The sequence below is a fragment of the Drosophila bipectinata genome, chromosome 2R, assembly GCF_030179905.1.
Source record: "Drosophila bipectinata strain 14024-0381.07 chromosome 2R, DbipHiC1v2, whole genome shotgun sequence".
Taxonomy (NCBI): Eukaryota; Metazoa; Arthropoda; class Insecta; order Diptera; family Drosophilidae; genus Drosophila; species Drosophila bipectinata.
The window spans coordinates 15,264,457-15,286,042 of record NC_091737.1 but is presented as its reverse complement, the minus strand read 5'-3'; the positions used below and the strand labels follow the sequence as shown (position 1 = coordinate 15,286,042).

General features: G+C 40.9%; 2 protein-coding genes across 3 annotated transcripts; both read left to right on the top strand.

Annotated features, from left to right (window-relative positions):
* The first annotated feature begins 598 nt into the window (after positions 1-598).
* Syn2 (Syntrophin-like 2) lies at positions 599-21,572 on the top strand. 2 transcript variants are annotated; one of them, XM_017242056.3, is made up of 10 exons: positions 599-617; positions 17,853-17,917; positions 17,973-18,119; positions 18,177-18,462; positions 18,525-18,689; positions 18,759-18,943; positions 19,013-19,171; positions 19,232-19,456; positions 19,516-19,719; positions 19,775-21,572. In XM_017242056.3, the coding sequence occupies exons 2-10, from the start codon at positions 17,858-17,860 to the stop codon at positions 19,883-19,885; spliced, it is 1,542 nt and encodes a 513-aa protein (XP_017097545.1). In that variant the 5' UTR covers positions 599-617; positions 17,853-17,857; the 3' UTR covers positions 19,886-21,572. The 2 variants fall into 2 exon arrangements, with proteins under 2 accessions (XP_017097545.1, XP_017097544.1); XM_017242055.3 differs by lacking the exon at positions 599-617 and adding an exon at positions 15,268-15,624.
* Positions 867-2,889, top strand: loopin-1. Its single transcript, XM_017242054.3, has one exon. The coding sequence runs from the start codon at positions 1,078-1,080 to the stop codon at positions 2,659-2,661; it is 1,584 nt and encodes a 527-aa protein (XP_017097543.2). The 5' UTR covers positions 867-1,077; the 3' UTR covers positions 2,662-2,889.
* Positions 21,573-21,586: the final 14 nt, after the last annotated feature.

Below are 21,586 nucleotides of genomic sequence, written 5' to 3'. Positions count from 1 at the left end.
GTGTGTTTGTGTGATCCGACCCTTCGGGTCACCTTGCTGAAAATCCAAAAGGCAAACATTTGTGTGTTTGGCCGTGTCTGCGGGGGAAAGATTTGCATATTTCTGCGCTCAGGCGACATTAAATTGAATTCCATATTCAAATAGAAACGAGAGATAAGCACGAGCATACTTTCCAATTATAGATTGTCTATCCCGCAGACAAATAGAATTAAAGTGCAACATTTTTGCATAATAAGTTCTCAGTGCCTGCGGAACTGGGGACAGGGGCTGTGCCGGTGGAACAGCCGCTGCCAGTTCTCACCTTAATTAGTTATGCAACACCAAAAATTAAGCTTAATTAGCGTTGACTCACTGGTTTGGAAAATTAATTATTTCCACTCGCCGTTATTATTATCGCTGTGCACTTGGCCGGACCCAGCACAGGGCCCAGCCAGCCAGCTTCCGGACCCGCTTGTTGACTACTTAATTGAAATTCATACGATTTTTTTTCCGGAATCCAGAATCCGGATCCTCCGCTTTTGTCATTATTATTTACATAGCCAACCGCCAGACGTCGGTCGATGGGAGTTGGAGACTCAGGTCCTTGACAGCCCGCAGCTTTGTCTAAATTTTCACTGGTAATTGCTCCAAAAATGCATTTAATTCAAAGTAATTAGCTTAATAAATGACTAATACCTTAGCCAAATCGAGAAATTAATTTCATAAATATTCTTAAGTCCTTGAGATATCGATGACTGTCGAAATTATAGAAATTACAGAACCCTTTACAAAATGTAAAAAATACAAAATACTATCCATCCAAGTTATCCATGAAATCAAACTTTGGAACTGTCAAAATCATAACCCTTGAAACGCCCATAGCTCAGTTCATTTTACTGTAGAATGTCGCACAAGCCACAGATGAGCTGGTAATAGAAATACGAAACAAAATTTAAAGTGTTTATTAAAAGTTTGTTTTTGTCTTTAAAATATAACACGCGTTAAAAACTAAATTTGCTGTGTTACCGGTGTTGTCTGTCAACCGAGTAATTATTTGACTGCGAAATTGTTTTTTTTTCGAGACGCGCGAAATCGGGAATGCCGTCCTACAAGGATATCCATTTGGTGCGCGCCGGTTTCCGGCTAGCGGCTATGAATGGAAGCTATCGCGCTTTCGCCTCGCCCCTGATGCGCGGCTATGCCACCAAGTGCAAGAACCCTAAGGGCGTGGTCGTGGGCATCTATGCTAAGGAGGGCGACAAGTCTATCAAGACTACCGGCGGTGCTGTTCAGCTGGACGACGAGCTTGGCGGCAAGCTGATGACGCTGATCCGAGAGCGCGGCATGAACGGCAAGGCCGGGAAGGGGCTGCTGTTCAGCGGCTTCGAGGGCGAGTACAACACCGTGGCCGTGGTGGGTGTCGGCCCACAAGGAGCTGCCTATAACGAGAACGAGGAGCTGGACGAGGGCATGGAGAATGTGCGCATTGCCGCTGGAACCGGCGCACGTGCCCTCCAGCTCCAGGGCATGGTTGAAGTGCACGTCGACGCCATGGACTACCCGGAGCAGGCGGCCGAGGGCGCTGCCCTGGCCGTGTGGCGGTACAATGCCAACAAGCGCAAGAAGAACCGCACCCACACCCCCAAGCTGGACATGTACGGCAAAGGTGATCGCGACGCCTGGGTGCGGGGTCTCTTCAAGGCAGAGTCCCAGAATCTGGCGCGCCGTCTGTCCGACACTCCGGCCAACATGATGACTCCCTCCATCTTCGCCCAGGCCGCCGTCGACGCCCTGTGCCCTTGCGGTGTCACCGTCGAAGTCCGTTCCATGGACTGGATCGAGGACATGAACCTGAACTCCTTCCTGATGATCGCCAAGGGATCCTGCGAGCCTCCCCTGCTGCTGGAGTGCAGCTACTGCGGCACTGCCCCCGAAGATCGCCCCGTCCTGATGCTGGGCCAGGGCCTGACCTTCCACAGCGGCGGTCTGTGCCTGAAGCCAAAGAAGGGAATGGACAAGTACCGCGGCGCCATGGCCGGAGCCGCGGTCTGCGTGGGGGTCCTTCGAGCAGCTGCCGCCCTGTCCCTGCCAATAAACATCACTGCTGTGATGCCGTTGTGCGAACATATGCCCTCCGGCATGGCCGTAAAGTGCGGCGATGTGGTGACTCTTCTGAACGGCACTACCTTGGGCATCAAAAATGTGGGCAACGCTCCGGTCGTCCAACTGGCCGATCCTCTGCTGTACGCCCAGGCCACATACAAGCCAAAGCTTGTCCTTGACATCGGCCCCGTGGCCATGGGCGTGAACTACGCCGTGGGCGGTGGAGCCAGCGGTCTCTGGACCACCTCCAAGTCTGTGTGGCAGAACTTCCGTAAGGCGGGCGGCCTCACTGGCGACCGCATCTGGCGCTTCCCCCTGTTCAAGTACTACAAGCAGATCGTGAACAACAACATAACCTACGACCTCTGCAATACCGGAAAAGGTCCTTCCACTTCCTGCCTAGCTGCTGCTATACTGCACTCTCTGGTGCCCTGCGTGGACTGGGCCCATTTGGATATTCGCGGCACCGGATTAACCACCAAGATTAATGTTCTACCCTACCTACTTAAAAACTCGATGACCGGCCGGCCAACACGTACCGTCATCCAATTCATGTACCAGATGGCTTGCACCCAGTAGTCAGTAGTAGTGTAAGCTTAGGGTGTTCCGGATTGGATCCCATGTATTCCAGAATTTTGGTATTGGAATTTTGGTGCAGGAATTGACAGTGTTTAAACAATGATGCCAGTGAGAGAGGCTCGAATAGGTTTACTTGATGTGCGCATGCAGTATAATTTTACTTTGTTGTTTGGAAAAAAATGAACGAATAAATTTGTAATTTCGATAAAATAAAAAATGTAAAACAAAGGCTTTTGAGGAAAACTTACTTCTTAGAACATTCCCCTAAAATAATCCCCACTATGTGTGCTCAACCAGGCACACTTGGGCCAATAAATACATCAGTCTGAGCCTCAGTTTTCTGCCACCTGTGCCAGCCCACCTGGCAAATCAAAATTTGATTTCCAATCGAATGCAGGCAGCCCTCGTATAAATATGCCCTGATTTACCAGCTCGATTGAGTTGGCAGTGGCGGTGCGGATTTTGGGGCTTTGATGTGCGATGTGATTATGTTGACTATAAAATATTTACCTTTTGGCTAGAGTGACGGGGGAAAATTGCTTTGAAGTCAGAGTTCGGGTGCCAATCAATGGAATTTGGCAAATGGCATTATGAGGCCGACATTACATACATAACATATAGTATATACTTGGCTTCGAACCACGCTTCGGCAATCCTTGCAAGCATTTATACGGCAGAACGTTACGGCTAATTACAAACGGAGCACGAAATGGCAAATGTCTCTCTCAATATTTAATTGGTCCCTGCCAGGCTCAGATATTCAGCTGCTACTAAGGCACTGAAAGAAAATTATACCTAAAACATAAAAATATGTAATGAATTTATTGCAAAACTACGTGCTTGTTAAAAGCTTTTAATTATTCCAGATCTTAATAGTTTTTAATATTACATTTTTAAAAAATTATTTAAATTCATCCTTTATTTTCAAGTGCTACTGACTGGGACCACCTCGGGTTTAAGCCAGGTGGAATATGAGCAGCATTTGACTGCAAGCCATGTAACTGCAGTTGGCAAATGTTGGTAAACGTTGCCTGTGCGCTTCGGCTTTTGGTTTGTTTGCGGGTGTTTGGCCAGTCAAATTTAATTTTGCCTTCGAATGCCAAATGGCATACTTCTCGATTATATATTATACAAACAGCCTCCGGATGCCTTGGGCCGGTACGGACTCTGGACCCTTAACACTGCACTTAACACACACACTTACATCCGACTAGCTGGGCACAATGCTCTGCTATTTGCTTAAAGATTTTCCACCTACTTGCCCCCCAATGGCCTTCTGCTGCCATTTGTTACCTTGATTAGCTAATGCTAATTTGGGGATTTGCAATTTCCTCTGCTTGTTTATTTATGCTTCGGTTTCCATTTGAAGTGCTGATTGTAAACTGCACTGTTCGACCCATAGAAGGGATCAAAATTCATAGGCCATTTATGTTTTAGTTAAGAACTAATTGCTAATTTATTTTGCTTTTAGTTTTCCCTTCAGACGGATTATTATGAATAACCCTTGTAGAAAGTACTTTAGGATGGTCTAAATTGAATGGACTTTACATTTTAGAGTCTTAAATGTGTGGAAAAAGGAAAGTTTTGTTTGGAGAATCGGACCTCAGTTACACATATCTTTGACAATCGGCAACAGAATACTCCAAAATATTTTTAGACCGATGCCAGTGGCGGATTTAACAGGTGGGCAAAGGCGCGCTTGCCCAATGGGCCCCCCCGACGAAAGGCTTTCAGGGCCCCTCGTGCTGAAAGTTACACCTTCCATTTCTTTTCCATAAATCTGCATCAAAATCTGGGAACAAAATATTTTTAAGATTTTTTGTCAAATTTTCTGGGCTGTCCCCTTCAAAATGTGCAAAATGCATGGGGAGCCCCATATGACCCACTGCGAAGGCCATATCTTAGGAAATATTCATCCGATTTTTGAACGGAATACCTTAAACGATTTGTGGATCGATTCTCCATAAATCTGCATCAAAATCTGGGAACAAAATATTTTAAAGATTTTTTGTCAAATTTTCTGGTCTGTCCCCTTCAAAATGTGCAGAATGCATGGGGAGCCCCATATGACCCACTGCGAAGGCCATATCTTAGGAAATATTCATCCGATTCTTGATCGGAATACCTTAAACGATTTGTGGATCGATTCTCCATAAATCTGCATCAAAATCTGGGAACAAAATATTTTTCAGATTTTTTGTCAAATTTTCTGGTCTGTCCCCTTCAAAATGTGCAGAATGCATGGGGAGCCCCATAAAACCCGCTGCGAAGGCCATATCTTAGGAAATATTCATCCGATTCTTGAACGGAATACTTTAAACGATTTGTGGATCGATTCTCCACAAATCTGCATCAAAATCTGGGAACAAAATATTTTTAAGATTTTTTGTCAAATTTTCTGGTCTGTCCCCTTCAAAATGTGCAGAATGCATGGGGAGCCCCATATGACCCACTGCGAAGGCCATATCTTAGGAAATATTCATCCGATTCTTGAACGGAATACCTTAAACGATTTGTGGATCGATTCTCCATAAATCTGCATCAAAATCTGGGAACAAAATATTTTTAAGATTTTTTGTCAAATTTTCTGGTCTGTCCCCTTCAAAATGTGCAGAATGCATAGGGAGCCCCATATGACCCACTGCGAAGGCCATATCTTAGGAAATATTCATCCGATTCTTGAACGGAATACCTTAAACGATTTGTGGATCGATTCTCCATAAATCTGCATCAAAATCTGGGAACAAAATATTTTTAAGATTTTTTGTCAAATTTCTGGGCTGTCCCCTTCAAAATGTGCATAATGCATGGGGAGCCCCATACGACCCACTGCGAAGCCCATATCTTAGGAAATACTCATCCGATTCTTGAACGGAATACTTTAAACGATTTGTGGATCGATTTTCCATAAATCTGCATCAAAATCTGGGAACAAAATATTTTTAAGATTTTTTGTCAAATTTTCTGGGCTGTCCCCTTCAAAATGTGCAGAATGCATGGGGAGCCCCATATGACCCACTGCGAAGGCCATATCTTAGGAAATATTCATCCGATTCTTGAACGGAATACCTTAAACGATTTGTGGATCGATTCTCCATAAATCTGCATCAAAATCTGGGAACAAAATATTTTAAAGATTTGTTGTCAAATTTCTGGGCTGTCCCCTTCAAAATGTGCATAATGTATGGGGAGCTCCATACGACCCACTGCGAAGGCCATATCTTAGGAAATATTCATCCGATTCTTGAACGGAATACCTTAAACGATTTGTGGATCGATTCTCCATAAATCTGCATCAAAATCTGGGAACAAAATATTTTTAAGATTTTTTGTCAAATTTTCTGGTCTGTCCCCTTCAAAATGTGCAGAATGCATGGGGAGCCCCATATGACCCACTGCGAAGGCCATATCTTAGGAAATATTCATCCGATTCTTGATCGGAATACCTTAAACGATTTGTGGATCGATTCTCCATAAATCTGCATCAAAATCTGGAAACAAAATATTTTTAAGATTTTTTGTCAAATTTTCTGGGCTGTACCCTTCAAAATACCCTTCAATGTACCCTGAAAAAATTTTGCCCACTGGGCCTTTTTCCTTAAATCCGCCACTGACCGATGCTTTTTTTTTTTTATTTTTTGACTATAGAACAATTAAGCCCACAACAAAGATCAAATCTTTGCCAATAGTCATCCAAATCCTCAGAACAGTAACTCAACCCATTTCTAGTTTAATTTTCTATCAATCTAGATTAAAATTAAGAAAAAAAAAGTTTTTTTTAGTTTTTTTAAATATTTTTATTTTCATAAAAAATGTTTAAAACGCGTAGGAAAGACACTATGCCCATCGCCTACAAGGATATATAAGATATGTCTTTTCTCACATTTGGCTTTTTATACTCGTTTAAAATCAATTTGTCCACGTAACTACCAAGTTTTTATAAATTAATTGTTTGCTTTTAGCTTATAACCCTTTACGAGCTCTTTGCAGTTTAATTAAAGCACTTATTACAGGACATTCCTTTTTTAACTCCCCATATTAAAACGGAGAATTCCCAGATGTCCCAGCTCAAATGCTTGATCCCCAAATTGCCCTTTTCTGAACCCATTGACATTGGCCATTACCAGGAACAAGAAAAAAATTAAAAAACATAAACGTCTCATTTGAACACAAAATGGCAATTTGCTCAAGACAACACAGAAAAGGCGGCCCCAACCAGATGCAGGAGCTCATTTTGGGGGGCTAAAGGGGAGCGGGGGTCGAGACGGGTAGAGGTCCCGACTTGGACACGGACTAAGGAAATGCACGGATTTTATTGCTTATTTGTTAAATGGCTCGAAAAAGTTAATCAAGCGTGATTTTGATACGCCCCAGAGATAACGAATTAGCCTAGGTGGTAGGTGGTCGGTCGGTGGTATTGGGGATCTTGGGGGAATATCTTCCTTGCATACATATGCAAGTAGCTGTATTATTGCCTGCCTGTTTGTGTATGTGTGTCCTGCCATTGTTTTTATTGGTAATTTGGAGTAAAAAAAACTTCCACAAAATTTTTCGTTGTTTGACTTTTAAAAACATAAAAATGCCAGAACCTCAGCCAAGTGAGCTTCAGACATATCGTCAGCGACACCTGGCGTTTGACGTTTTATGAATTAATAAAGATGCCAGGTCGGTTCGGAGTCCCACAAGCTTGGCAGTCACTTGCTTACACAGAAAAAAAGAGATTAATTCTAATTAATATATGAAATATGAAGAAAAAGGGGTAGTGGGCAGATAAAAAAAAAAACACATCTAGTAGAAAACAAAAAGAAGGTTTTTTTCCTTTTTGAAGCTTTAACTCTAAACCTCTTAAAGAAGTCCCTAATCTTTACCTTTTCTTTTTCCAAAAAATCTAAAATTTACCATAATTTTTCCTGTGTACCGATTCCCAGGCATAATGCGAGTTTGGGCTAAGAAGAGCGGATAACACAAGCCGTCTTGTAGCTTATTAAACGTATTTTTACAGCATGCTTTACAAGAATTCTCACTTTATATGCAAACATGTGAAACACTATAAACAAAAGACCCCAATTTGCAGGCACACATACGCACTGTTGCCCCCACGCACACACACAGCTGCTGTTGGGGGAAAAATTCGCTTTCTATTAAATTTTACAGTAAACTGAATTTACACCCGCTCAGGGAAGGCAAGAAAAAAACAAGAACAACAACAACAATTTGAAGGTGTGGGTGAATGGGGGTGTCGGCTGGGAAATGTGGAAAAGGAAAAGCAGCAGCACTTTTCTCATATAAACACAAAATTGCAGAAAATGGCGACACCTGCTGTTGCAAATTAGAAAAATAAGATGTTTCATAAAAATAAAATGTCAGTTTTTGGGGGAAAGCTAAAAAGGAAGAAAACAGGCAGGACTTCAGGGCCTAGCAGGAGAAGCAACAAAAATGGAAAAATAACAACAACAGGTGCCAGAAAATGAAAAGCCCACAGAAATGGGCTTCTCTATTCAAATACAGAGCACTTGGAAAAAATAATGAGTTCGTTGCAAGCCAGCTTATACTCTACAGATTCTTTATAAATACACCTGTTCTTTTCTGTTAGTGTACCTGATGAAATATCTAACAAAAATGTTATCCAAAAATCAAAAATGTTATGCATGTTACAAGGCAATCACCCCTGGCCAAGGTAACACGTCTCTTATCGAACCTTTCAGCTCACAGCGATTGGGCACAAAAGTCATTTAAAGTTTGCTCAAGAGTTCAATGTTGCAACCGAGGAAGAAAAAGCTGGGAAATCAGCAGCAGGAGTAGCAGTAAACAAACACACAGAGCAAAAGGAAACAAATCTAATAAAATCAGCAGATGATGGTCATTAGACCGAAAAGTAATTTCATTTATTCGCAAACTCGATTTGTTGCTTTGTAGCGCGAAGTGCGCACGAGTGCGGCTCCTGTTTCAGTTGCCTCTTCTGTCCAAGGACCTTGGCCGGAGTATCCTGCAATGGCCGAGATAAAGGTCAGGGGAGCCCCGGGTTTGAGGGGTCACTTGGGGTGGCATCAGGACTTTTTAAGGGGAGTGAGTAGAGCTAAGCAAGGCAAATCAAAGCAGCGAAGCGTTCAACCAGCGTCGCGCATAAAAACCAAAAAGAAGCACCAACAAACACAAAAAAAAAAGAAAAACAAACAATGGCTGCAGCCGAGAGCAGACAAAGTGAAAAATCACATAGACACTGGGAGAAATTTTTATTATAAATTGTATGCAATATTTCTCTAATGAAGTAGTAGTAGTAGTAGCAGTAGTAGTAGTAAAAGTAGTAGTAGCAGTAGTAGTAGTAGTAGTATTTTAAGCTCCTTTTCTGCCTTTTTCTAGTATTTTATCTTCTTTTATTATAGCACTTCTAAATATTATCGAAAGCTCTTCTCTCTGTGCATAAGGAGGCTAAACAAAGGGGAGCCTTTTTGGCAATAACGAAATGTGCTGCGTCCTTATAGATTTCTTAAACAAATTCCGAAGATGCGTCGTTAAAATTTCGCCGCCACTAAAAGCACAAACGGATTAGGAAGCCCATCAAGCGCCGAGGATGCTGCAAAGAGTGCCTTACCTTTGGGGTCATAAAACTGTTTTGGGGCTCACACACACACATACACACATACATATACAGTCACCCAGCGAAAGACTTACCTGTAATAATGGTGAAACAATAAAATGGCTGGCGGAAAAGTTTTTCGCTTCGAAATTTCAATGGCAAAATCAAATGGACAAAATGTAAATGAAAATGCTTTTAAAATGAAATTTACCGTTACCCAAGCGCTTCATTGTTGCGCAGTATGGACCAGACTGTCTATCTCTCTCTGTCTTTGGTCCTTGGCTACACGGAGTCCTTGTTCCGCCCAAGCGCCAAGGAATGGCATTCGGTGCGGCACCTAAACGGAAATGAAATTAAGCACAAAATGTGCCATTTGCCAGCTGGCAGTTGTTGTTACTCTTGCCTCTGTTTCAGTTTTTGGCCATTACTTTCGCCCAGGCAGGAGTAATTGAAAATTTGGTAGGAGCCGGAGTCCTTCCTCGTCTCCGAGCCGGAGGATGAGATCTCTATGTTTGCTTTTGCAGGTTGGAGTTATAAGCCAAGTCCTTTGTTTGCCAAGGGGATCATTTGGCCAGGATTCATAAATCTGTTTGCCAGGCCTTTTGTCCTTAGAAGTTAGCCCTAAAACAGAAAATATTGGCAAATCTGATCATTGGAAATTGGGCTAATAACGACATTCTTTGAATTTCAGTATAAACTATAAATCATTGGAAGTATTGTTGCATTTATGATATAATTTTCAAACCAAATAGTTGGTAAACTTTTAGAATAAAATGTATTTCCGGTGTATTTTGATTATCCTGTTTATTCTCTTGTTTAATAAATTTAAGAAAATTACTTTCAGTTTAAAAAAAATAACACTTGTTTATAGTACAGCTTTTCACTTTCCACTCTTGAAACTCTTTGGGCCGAGTATCTGTTACATTTCGCACTTTCAGTTATTGCGGCACTCAGGTTGATGTGGCAGGTCGGTTGCCAGCATGATCACTCAAAGGCTGGCCGCGTCCGGACCCTCGACACGATTGGGGAGTTCCCTGAGCGATGTCCATACATCTCCAGGCATATGGTACTTCATAATTTTGATGGTCTAACGAAAAAGTTTGTTTTCCATCTGCACCCAAAAAAAACGCGAAGGAAAACACACGTACTCTCTGGTCAGTTGAAAAACTCGCAGCTATAAAATACGGCAGTCATGGTAAAGTTTTATTTGTGTGAATTTTTATACCCAGCCACGTATAGCCACACGGAGAAAAACTAGATCTTATTCAAAAGAAATGATACAATACCACTCCAGGCTCATATGTTTAAGATGGGAACTTGTTACATTTTATGAGAATTTCTCTTGCAACTGTGGCAGTTCTTTGGCTTGCATTATTAGATTAGCCATACTTAATGAAATTTTTTGCCGGGCTTGTCATACTCAGATACTTATGGTTCGTATACATATGTCCCCCGGATAGAGGCATCATAATTCTTTGGTAAACTTACGCGCAAGTTGGATAATGAGGGAATGTCGGACAATAAGGCGAACTTTATGCTAACTTTAACAAACTCTCCATCTCTCGTCATCAATTTACCGATGGTGGGAATGGGGAAAAGTATGTAATTGCATTGGCCGCATGAAAGGAAATCATTAATGACATACCGCTGCGGTGCTTAAAAGGGGGGCGGCTGTGAAGGTTGGTTGGAGTAATGGGGGTAGTGGGCGGATGCTAAGATTTTATGAACAATTCACGCTTTTCTTGCTGGCAAGCAGCGAACAAAGTTTAGTCGAGGGTGGGAACTGCAAGGAGGAATTTAAGCTGGACAATATATTTCCTTCGGAAAGTGCAGTGCCTGCATCCGCACCCCAAATGCCCCCGCCTCTCTATTGGCCCGTGCCCCTGATCCTTTCAGCTCCCGCGCTCTTATTAGCAGGGTCCTTGTTTGCCTTTTCTCTGTGTTATACTTTTTTTGCCCCGCTCCTTTTTCGCGCTCTAGTGTTGTGGTTTCCTTTTTCTAGAAGAGTGATGACTACACTGCCAATAAAAAAAGTGTTTAAGGCTTAAATAATGCCTTGATGAAGTAAAACTTTTCTTATAGTTCTGATAAGGTTTTCTATTTGAATTGAATTCTTTTAGTTTCTGGATATAAATAACTTATTTTATTTTTTCTGTGTCTCAACTATTGAAGCGTTTTGGCCGCACAGCAACAAAGCGCGAATTACCGCCATTTTGTGCACTTTGAACGCCATGTTGCCGTTTTTATCGTTCTGCTCCTTCTCATCCTTCATCGTCCTTATTCCTTGCAATCGCCCCTCTTCGCAGGCCCTTTCGCCCAGGCCTCCTTGTCATTGCAGCTGCCAAGTAATTGCCCAGCACCATAGCCGGCGCCAAAGAGTGCAGCGGCGAGTCTCATTGAGGCGGGTAATTGATTTATGTATTTATACTGATTTTTTAATTAATTTATAAGCTTTGCTCTGGACTTGGCCAGAGCAGCTCTTGTCCGGACTGCTCTGGTGCGAAGCCCAAAACGCTATTTAATGGCAAAGCGCGTAAATCAATTGCCGATGGATGCCTGTAGCAATAATAACCTTTTTCACAGCTTATTATAGCAACTATTTCTATGGATCGTAAATCAGCCGAGGCGACAGTGTAAGTGGAATATTTAATTAATACTTCCAAAGATAAATGCCACTGAGTTGAATGCAGTGAGTAATTAAATTATAGTTTTTTGTGCTGGCAGAGGCATCTTCCAGCTGCAAATCAGATATCCATGCGGACTAATGGATTAGTTAATTGATTTAAATCTTTCTTCATTAGCGTTTGACATAAATTATTTGCATTTCACATTTCTAACATTCTATTAAAGGAATTTTCAATTATTTTATTTTGTTAGAATTCCACTGATTGCCAGAATTATTTGGCAACCATGTTTAATATTTTAGATTCCACTGTATTCATATAAATTCCGTGAATTTCTTACCAATTTTTTTTTTAGCCCTCCTGGCAAGGTGGGCGGGGCATAGGCTGTCCTCTCTTTATTAGCAATACAAATGCAAACAAACTGCACACACAATGCAGCCGCGAATACCAACTCGATTCGTGCGTGTGTTGGTGTTTGTGCATTTCCGCTGGGGACGCGTATGTTAATCCTTGTTGGTCCTGTTGTTGCTGTTAATGTTGTCGTTGTCGTTGTGTTGTTGCGTTTGCGTGCATATGAAAATTAAAATTGTTGACAATTGTCATTTTTTTCGCATTGCTGTTGTTGTCATTGTGTTGTCAGCGTTGTTACCGCGGTTGTTGTGGCACACAACCCACCCAAACCCCTTGCCACTCCTTGTTGCCGCTGCCACACGCAACTAACCGCATTTTGATTGCCATGCATTCGACCGAATCGTGCTCGTTGCTAAATTGAAAGCATTTTCCGTGCCGTGAATCTCGGTTAGCAGCGAAAAAAAATGAAAAAATGGAAAAAACAGCAAAAATACGCAGAAACCGGAGAAACCGTAGAAAGAACGGAAGTTGTCGCTGGCGTGTTGCATGCGTGGTCTGCATCCCCAGAGCAGTGCCAGGCCTCCCTCACAGGCCCCAGATCCTGTCTCCGTTTCCTCGGCGATTTGTTTGCTTGCTCAGCTCATCGTATGGTCGGGTGTGAAACTGCATTAAAATTGGTTATCCTGTAGGTGACAACCATCCAATCAGCCGGAATATACATATATCGTATAAGTACACAAGAAGAAAACATAATAATAATAATTTCTAACTTATATTCCAAGCTGAACATGTAAAAGTGCAGGGGCTAGACCTATCTATTCTTAAATAAACTATTTATAATATATAAAAACTATTTTCTTTAGTGCATAAATGACGAGACGGCGCCTTTGCTCTAACTCAATTGATTTGCTAATGTTCCGGAGGTGCTAAGACCAGAATCAGGCTTAATTAAGTTTTTGTGTTGCTGTTGCCATGGCTGTGAGTGCGTGTGTGTGTGAGTACCCTTGAGGCGGTCTAGGATTTTGGCCCATCTTGTATCTGAAAGACACTAGTACCAGGAAGCTTCGGCAGACGAGGCAGCTGTCAGACGGAAATCTCGCTCAAGTTCATTGAGCCACACAATAACATAATTATTCAATTACACGACGTTCCTGCTCTGCTTGTTGATTTGGTAAGAGTTTAAAAAAAAAGCAACTACAAAATACCATGGCATGGCTTAGAGTGTAATCGTTTCGACCAAAAATCAACAAGCGAGCGACTAATGCAATTACAGGAATCCAGTCAAAGGATATGCCGAGTTGAGAAGGGCAAACTCTTGGCCAAAATTCGGAATGGTAGACCAACATTTGCTCAGGCCATAAATTCCCAACATTTGCCAATGCCAATAAGTTGGGGCCTGGGCCAAAGTTTTACATTGGCAACCGAAAAATATGCAAAGCAGTCATAATTTTACTTTAGAACCGAAATATTTTCGAACGAAATTGTTAGCAAACAAACTTTTTTATGCATCAACTAATTTCAATCAGCTAACAAAAATGTGTTGCTGCCCTTCGCCCGCAACCGCAGAGAGAGCCAGCTGGAAAGGGAAAGGAAATCCAAAGGCAAAAGCGTCGAAAACAAACGAAAAACTTTTGTCAATAATGCCGACGATGTTGTTGTGGCTTCTTTTGTTTCTAGTGGCGGCGTTGTTGTTGCCGCTTTTCTTGGCCGTGTAGTTGCCATCACCACCAATGTCTTAAATCCCAACTGATTGCGCTGAGTGGCAGTGACAATCAAAGAGGTGGGTGTTGGCTGTTAAGCCTCGTCCTGGCTATCTCGAAATGATCCGCTGCACCTGCCTCCCCACCTGCCCTGGCAAAACCATTACGGCAATCAACATCGCAGTCTGTTAACTGTCACTAAAGTTGGCCAGAAGTTCAGGATGACAATCAAAATGTATTTTTTAGTGTAGCAAGTCAAAAAGGTAGTTTTGTTCTCTAAACTTTAAGTACTTTCTTTTTAGCATTATAATGTAGATTTCTAATCAACATTGGCCGAGGTAGGAATCTAAATTAATGGGCCAGGAAGTCGAAAAGGCCGACATTTAAGTACTAGACGCTCCTCACCTGCCAAGGTGTGAGCCATGAGGCTTTCACCTTGGCTAATACATTAATTAACTTTCTCCACCATTCATTGTGTTAGATCGGCTCTTATTGGCCGGCTTATCACTTAGCCGAAATTCGGGTCGGGGCCAAAAACAAACGTTGCTCTGGCCCTATTTTCATTCTGCCTAACAATCACAACAAAAATTGGGGGGCGAAAACTTTTAATGAGCCCACGCGGCTGATTCAGCGTTCTAATTAACATTTAACGAGTATTTCGTTCAACTCACAATTGGAATAAGTTTCAATATGGTCGCCTTACGGCATTTTATTTCACGATATAGGTATAGATTTCTACCGTAAAGTTGCTGACATACTATAGACCTACAATCTACTGGTTTCTTTTATTTAATCTTCCATTTATTCAAATTTCCTTGGATATGAAAGTAAGGGTGTTTAGGGTCTATGCAACTATGAGATTTGTGAGACATCTCACAATCAAACTAAGAAAATATTTTAATGTGAGAGCTTAAAAATATACATATTCTTAAAAGGAATTTCAATATTCCATATTAAATATTAAACTTAAAAGAAAAATCGAAGCTTTTATACGAGAACAGCTTTCTAACTTCTACATTTACTTTCTACATTTCTATATTTTTACACGCCCTATCTATTAAGAATCTAAAACAAGAACCAGCTAAAACTTTCACCAGCCCTGAAAAAAGCTTTTGCCCTGGAATTTCCTCTTTCTAGAAAATACTTTCACCAAGAAGAAAGTTTTGAGGTTTTACCATAGAGCTTTGAAAGTTGGCGGACTGGAGCTGGCTAACCCCAAACTGAAAACCGAACATATGGCCTGCAGGCTGCACAAAGCTGTGCTGCTGCTAAGCGGGGGAGAGAGAACGGCGAGAGAATACGGTCGGCAGGCGCCGCATTTACGGCGGAACTCTCAGTTCTCAATTCGCTCGCCTTTGGGAACGTTGTGCTCGGGACCGCTGAAGGAACGGAATCGCCTTCGAGCCGAGGAGTACAGCCAACACATATATAGAAATATAAATTTATACTGAAGTGGGCTAAAGTGTGACAAACAGAAAGTTAGCATACTTTTGTGAGCTGTGATTTGAACAAATCGAGGGTTCAAGAGCCGCCCCCATGAACCCAAAGATCCGCAATGTGAAAATGTGACCCAATTGAAAACGTGAAAAACGATTTAGCCCAGTGCCCTGAGCCCAGAAAAACAACAACAGCGAAGTCGCAGGTCGCAGATATATATTGTACATATATATACTATATATATATCTATAAGTACATCTGTCAATAAAAGGAGGTAATCCCAATACCGATTGTGGGCGCGGTGGAGTTGTTTAGCAAACACACATAAATTAATAATCAACGTTCTGGCCTGAGGCAAGTGGGTATCGGTTATGTGAAAAGCAGTGTGGTGTGCGTGTGCGTTTTCTTTTGCCAGTATGGGAGTGTGAGTGTGCGTGTGTTTGTTTTACTTACTGCCAGAGCTGCAAAAAAAGTTCAATCGCTGAAACTTCAGGCAAACCGCCCGAAACGTTTCGCCTACAATGTGCTGCTCTTTTTCCAAAGCACAGCTGATTCTCGAAGCCCCCAATCTTGATCCGAACATGTTGGGTTGTTTGGTTTGAAGCAGGCACCCCCCACCTTGTCCCTTGACGGCTAACTCCACCAGAAACTCCTCTGCCCACACTCCTAGCCATGTTAACGGTTTTACGGCTGTACGGTTCTGGAGCACGCACGCAAGGGCAGCGCAACGTGCACACGAAATAAAGCCATAATCAGAGGTAACCCGGGACAACACTACGTATGCGTGTTCCCCTAGGTCCGTTGACTGACCAATAGCTCGTTGCTATGGCACTAGGACAATGTCCGAAAAGTCGCGACATTTTGGCAATTTTTGAGACTATGCACTCTAAAAGAAGAATACTTCATCATTCCTTATATCCCGTAGTATAGGGACTATATTTTATCAAGATTTTATAAAGTATGTACCATATACCGAACACAATATTATATATATTAGTTCGTAATATAATACTAAGCCTAAGGCATGCTTCGTCACCTACAGTGTTCTAATTTTTTACAACTCTTCTATGAATTATGTTTAAAAATTATTGAAATTTGATTAGAAAGATTTTGTTACTTCGAAAAAACTTTACCATATTACCTTTTAGAACTAAGAAAAACAACAGCGAAGTCGCAGGTCGCAGATATATATTGTACATATATATACTATATATACATATATCTATAAGTACATCTTAGGCTGCTTTAGATTAAATTTTTCCTACGAGTGTATAAACTACGCTTTCCAAAATATTTTCTCATCAAAGAAATATCCGTTTTTTCTAAACATTCCTAGCATAACATCAAATCTTTTCCCCAACGAATGCCAATTTTTTTCAATCTCAAATCCCATTGCGACCGGCACCAGATGCACAAATTTCGAGCGCCCTTCGAAATACTCAACCCCAAAGGCAACACCTATTTATGGAGCACAAGTGGTTAGCCGAAATACTTTTCCTGCCCTCCCTTTTCTGCGGACCAGTTGCAGCCACACTTCAGCATTCAGCACTCAGCACCAATAACAATAACAGCAAGAAAAACACCAGCATATGGGGCACACTTCAATGTGTTTTCACTCATATTTGGTTTTTCCGGTATCATATTTATTTTCCACTTTAATGGAAAACATATGGATGGCGGAGCATGTCTTCCTCGGAACTGTCGGTCATAGGCATTCATAGGTATTCCGTGGATCATGTCGATCCAAAAGAATATCTCTATTGCATTGTGCCGCTGACTGATTGCGTTTAATTGTTTCTAATTGCATGTGTAATTTAATTAAGGCAATTACACGGTTCACCTTGAACTATCGCAGTAATGGGTAAACGTAATTCAATATTCTTCACTGAAGATTGCATTTGCGTTGGTTTACTCAACGTACGTCGAGACGTTCGTATGAATTGGCAATCGATAAAGGCAACCGGAGACCCGGCTACCCGTTTTGATTGCACTTGTTTCCACAGTCCATTGCCATGGCCACAATAATGTTAACAATAAAGGCAAAAAGTTCCCAGAACTCTAAGTACTTTCTGGGCCAACTTGATTGGCGGCCGCCGTATCGGCTCACATTCGTTGCCATCTCTTTACTGCCACAAGTCAGGAAACATTTTAGTATTTGTGGTCTAGTAAAAGGGAGTAAGATTCACCAACCCACAACTTAATAGGGTCTTGAAAAATTCAAAATTTTCAAACACGATATTTAAGAAATACCTTGAAATTCAAGGCTTGAATTAATTTGCTGATTATAAAATGGTACATTACTTCTTAATCGGATACTTACTAGGATATTATACTAGGATCGGATATTAGTGCATATGAAAAGAGAAAAATCGAAAAAAAAAACAATTTCATGGAGTACACCTTGTTAGATAATCAAAAAAAAGGAAAATAATCAAAAGATTTCACCATCTTTTTTTTAAAAGTCGAATATTTGCATTAATTCTTGTTTGTTCTTTATTTTAGGAATTATGAAGGTCTCTGACACCATGGCTACGCCAATAGAAGAAAAACTAGATCAAAACCTAAAGGTAAAGTGCAAATAAGTGTTTTATATTAATCAATAATGAATATTCAATACAACAGGTGCGAACTGGCATGGTCCATGTGAGCGATGGCAAGAGCAGACCCGAGCCCCTTAGGCTGAACCTGACCATGGAGCTACTTTCGCTTCAAAAGCTGGAAGTAGTTACTCCAACCAGTCATCCCAATGGTCCGCCAATGGAGTCGAAGGTAAGTTTTGATTTTGGAATAACAAATTGAAATGAATTAATTCCTATTTCTTTCCAGGAGCGCATGGTTCAAATCACGCGCCAAAAGCAAGGCGGTCTGGGGCTTAGCATAAAAGGGGGAGCCGAGCACAAGCTGCCCATCTTAATATCGCGAATTTATAAGGATCAGGCGGCGGATATCACGGGTCAGCTCTTTGTGGGCGATGCTATTATCAAGGTGAATGGGGAATATATCACGGCGTGTCCCCACGACGACGCAGTGAATATTCTTAGGAATGCCGGTGATATAGTAGTGCTCACTGTGAAACACTATCGGGCTGCCACGCCTTTTCTTCAGAAGCAATGTAAGTTAATAAAGTTTTTTCGCAACGTAAGGTATAAATAAAGTATTTAATCCTTCTCAAAGTAACCAAAGATACACCCGACTCTGACAATGATGCAACCTGTGCAGAACTGAAGGCCGACGAGGGCTACAAGTCCTCCGTCAATAGTGGAACCATTAGTCGGAGTTGCAGTCGCCCCATGTCGATATGTTCAGAGCCCGAGAAACGCTGGACAGATGTGGTGGCAGGTAATAAATACGTTTATTTATGATTTGAAAATTTACGTAACATGCCTTTTTAACTTTTCCCTGATTTAGTGCCTCTAATGATGGCTTATGTAACGAGATATATTTATGGAACCGATAAGCTGCGTCAAAATGCCTTCGAAGTTCGAGGCTTGAATGGTGTAACAACCGGTGTGATACACTGCGATGAGCTGGCCATACTCAGTCAGTGGCTTAAACTGATCACGGACAATGTTGTGGGTCTAACTCATCTTCAGGTGAGAAGATAATGAATATAAATGCATATTTTAAAGACCTATGCTAATCTCTGATTTTGGAATTAATAGATGAAGTTATACAATCGAAACTTTGCTGTTGGCGAGCGTATTGAATATATGGGTTGGGTTAATGAGGGCGTCATCAATAACAATATATCTTGGCAGAGTTACAAGCCCCGGTTTTTACTGCTTAAAGGTACTGAAGTGATGCTTTTTGAAACGCCACCTGTAAGTCCATCAACCTATCATAATTAATTTAAATTTTCATAAAATCTGTTGACCTTTTAGTTAAATGTGGCTGGCATTAGCAAGGCTTTGGTAGTTTACAAGGTTTATCAGACGATGTTCCGGATCGTTAAGGAATCTGAAACAGTAGATAGTCGCCAGCATTGCTTTTTACTGCAAAGTTCTGGACATGAGCCCCGGTATTTGAGTGTGGAAACCCGACAAGAGCTTTTGAGGATTGAGAATAGTTGGAATGCTGCCATTGTCACAAGTGTGATTAAATTAGGCGTAAGTACTCTTTAATTATGAAATTTGTTTAAATACCTTATCTATTTTCTATTATTCAGCGCAAGACATTTGCTGTTTCGCATCATGGCAAGAGTGGTGGACTTACTCTGGACTGGCAGGCAGGATTTTCGCTTACCGAGGGAGCCGACTCTGCCGTGGTCTGGCAGTACAAGTTTTCTCAACTGAGAGGATCCAGTGACGATGGAAAGTCCAAGCTGAAGTTACATTTTCAAGATCACGATAGTAGGGCAATAGAAACAAAGGTATGACTATAAGTTCTCAGTCAATAGGATATTTCTTATAGTATCTCTCTTCTAGGAACTGGAATGTCAAGTCCTTCAAAGTCTGCTCTTCTGCATGCATGCTTTTCTCACCGCCAAGGTGGCCTCAGTGGACCCAGCGTTTCTGAGCTCAATCCAACAGACTTAAATAGACGGATTGTGGGAGTTACAAGTAATAGGATATTCGTAAAGTGCATAGCAAATAATTCGAATATAAATGTTGGACTAGGTATCTCATATATAATGTCTGCATGTACTTATTATAAACAAGTACGCGTATATATGTTGATCTGAATGATTGTAATTGGATACTGATACGGATATTGATATATTTATAGCGCTGATAAAACTGAAAGTGAAATCTCTTGGTGCATTACAGTAAATTTTAAGCATACATAAGGCAATTACTTTAGGCATTTTTCCTATTGCGTAGAATTTGTACCAAAAATAATTGAAATGAAATTTTTATTGTTTATAATCGATTGTTTCCCAAATGTAGCCTTTATAGTTAAATTACTAATAACCTTACTTATGGAACGATATAACCAACCTAGGTCTGCCGATTCTGAATGTCAGAAAATAATGTCGCTTTTGCTATGAACTGAATGGGTTCTGATCAGGGCCTCTAAGGCTTTATTCCGTGTTGTATCCTCTAGAATAATTTCACCGAAAGTTGATCGAAAATTTAATCGAATTATGAAAAAAAGAAAAATTGTTTTGTGAGCGCTCTAATGAAAATTTAATTTTCGAGAAAAAGTAAAAAACGAATGCTTTAAAAACGGATTGAATGTTATTTTCTACTGAAGTAATAGCTGATATCATAATAGATATATACGAAATTATGAAATATATATATAAATATAACATCCACCGAACAAATCTCAATGCACAGACGTAATATGAACTAGATTTTATAACTGTTATAGATCTAACCAAAGCCAGTTAAGTGATTCCATCAGACGACACTCACTTAGGTCATTTGTCAATTCAGAAAGTGTCTTTCCGGGACGAGATCGTATTTGTTGCTTATACATATTGCATTGTATGTATTGATTTTAAAAGTTATTGCACAACATAACGTACATCTACATAAAAACGAATTAGTTAGCGAATTATCAACGAGCACAAAAAAAATATCATATAATATATAAACACAAGAATATCAAGTTGGCGCCCACCCCCTATCTCCCAGCCCAGCCCCCAACAAAGTATCTATACAACTAAATATGATAAAAGCAAAAGAAAATATATGTATATCTATATTCCGTATACCAAAGAGGAAAAAATCAGAATCAAAAATATTTACTGTACATAGGCATAGCTCTATTGGGTTAAAACCTGCTCTATAGAACCAGAAACTATACCATAACCAAGATAAGCTATAAATCAAACTAGATGGCATCCTAATCGCAACCCAAATCTAAAGACCCGACCAACATACGTAATCTGCAAACACCGCAAATGTTATACGAGTATCAATTATCAGGGAGTTAGAGCTCCCTCATCCGAATTAATCATGCATATTATACATACATACATACATAATATATATTTTTAATGCAGAGGCTTACATAGTGCTACAAACATACATATATACATACACACAGAAAAGAATATGTACCCAAAACCTATGAATACTTATTAAAAAGCTGAGATTCTGTGAAAGCATTCAATATTTATCCAAAAACTGCGCTACTTGATACAAATCATCGATGTGGGAACCATTTGAGTTGGTTTTGTTATTAGGCCTTCTTTACTTTTATATGTTAATAAAAGAAATTAATGTACAAGGAAACCAAAGCATTAAAATTGAAATAAAACCCCGAAATATCTAATCCAAAATACCTGA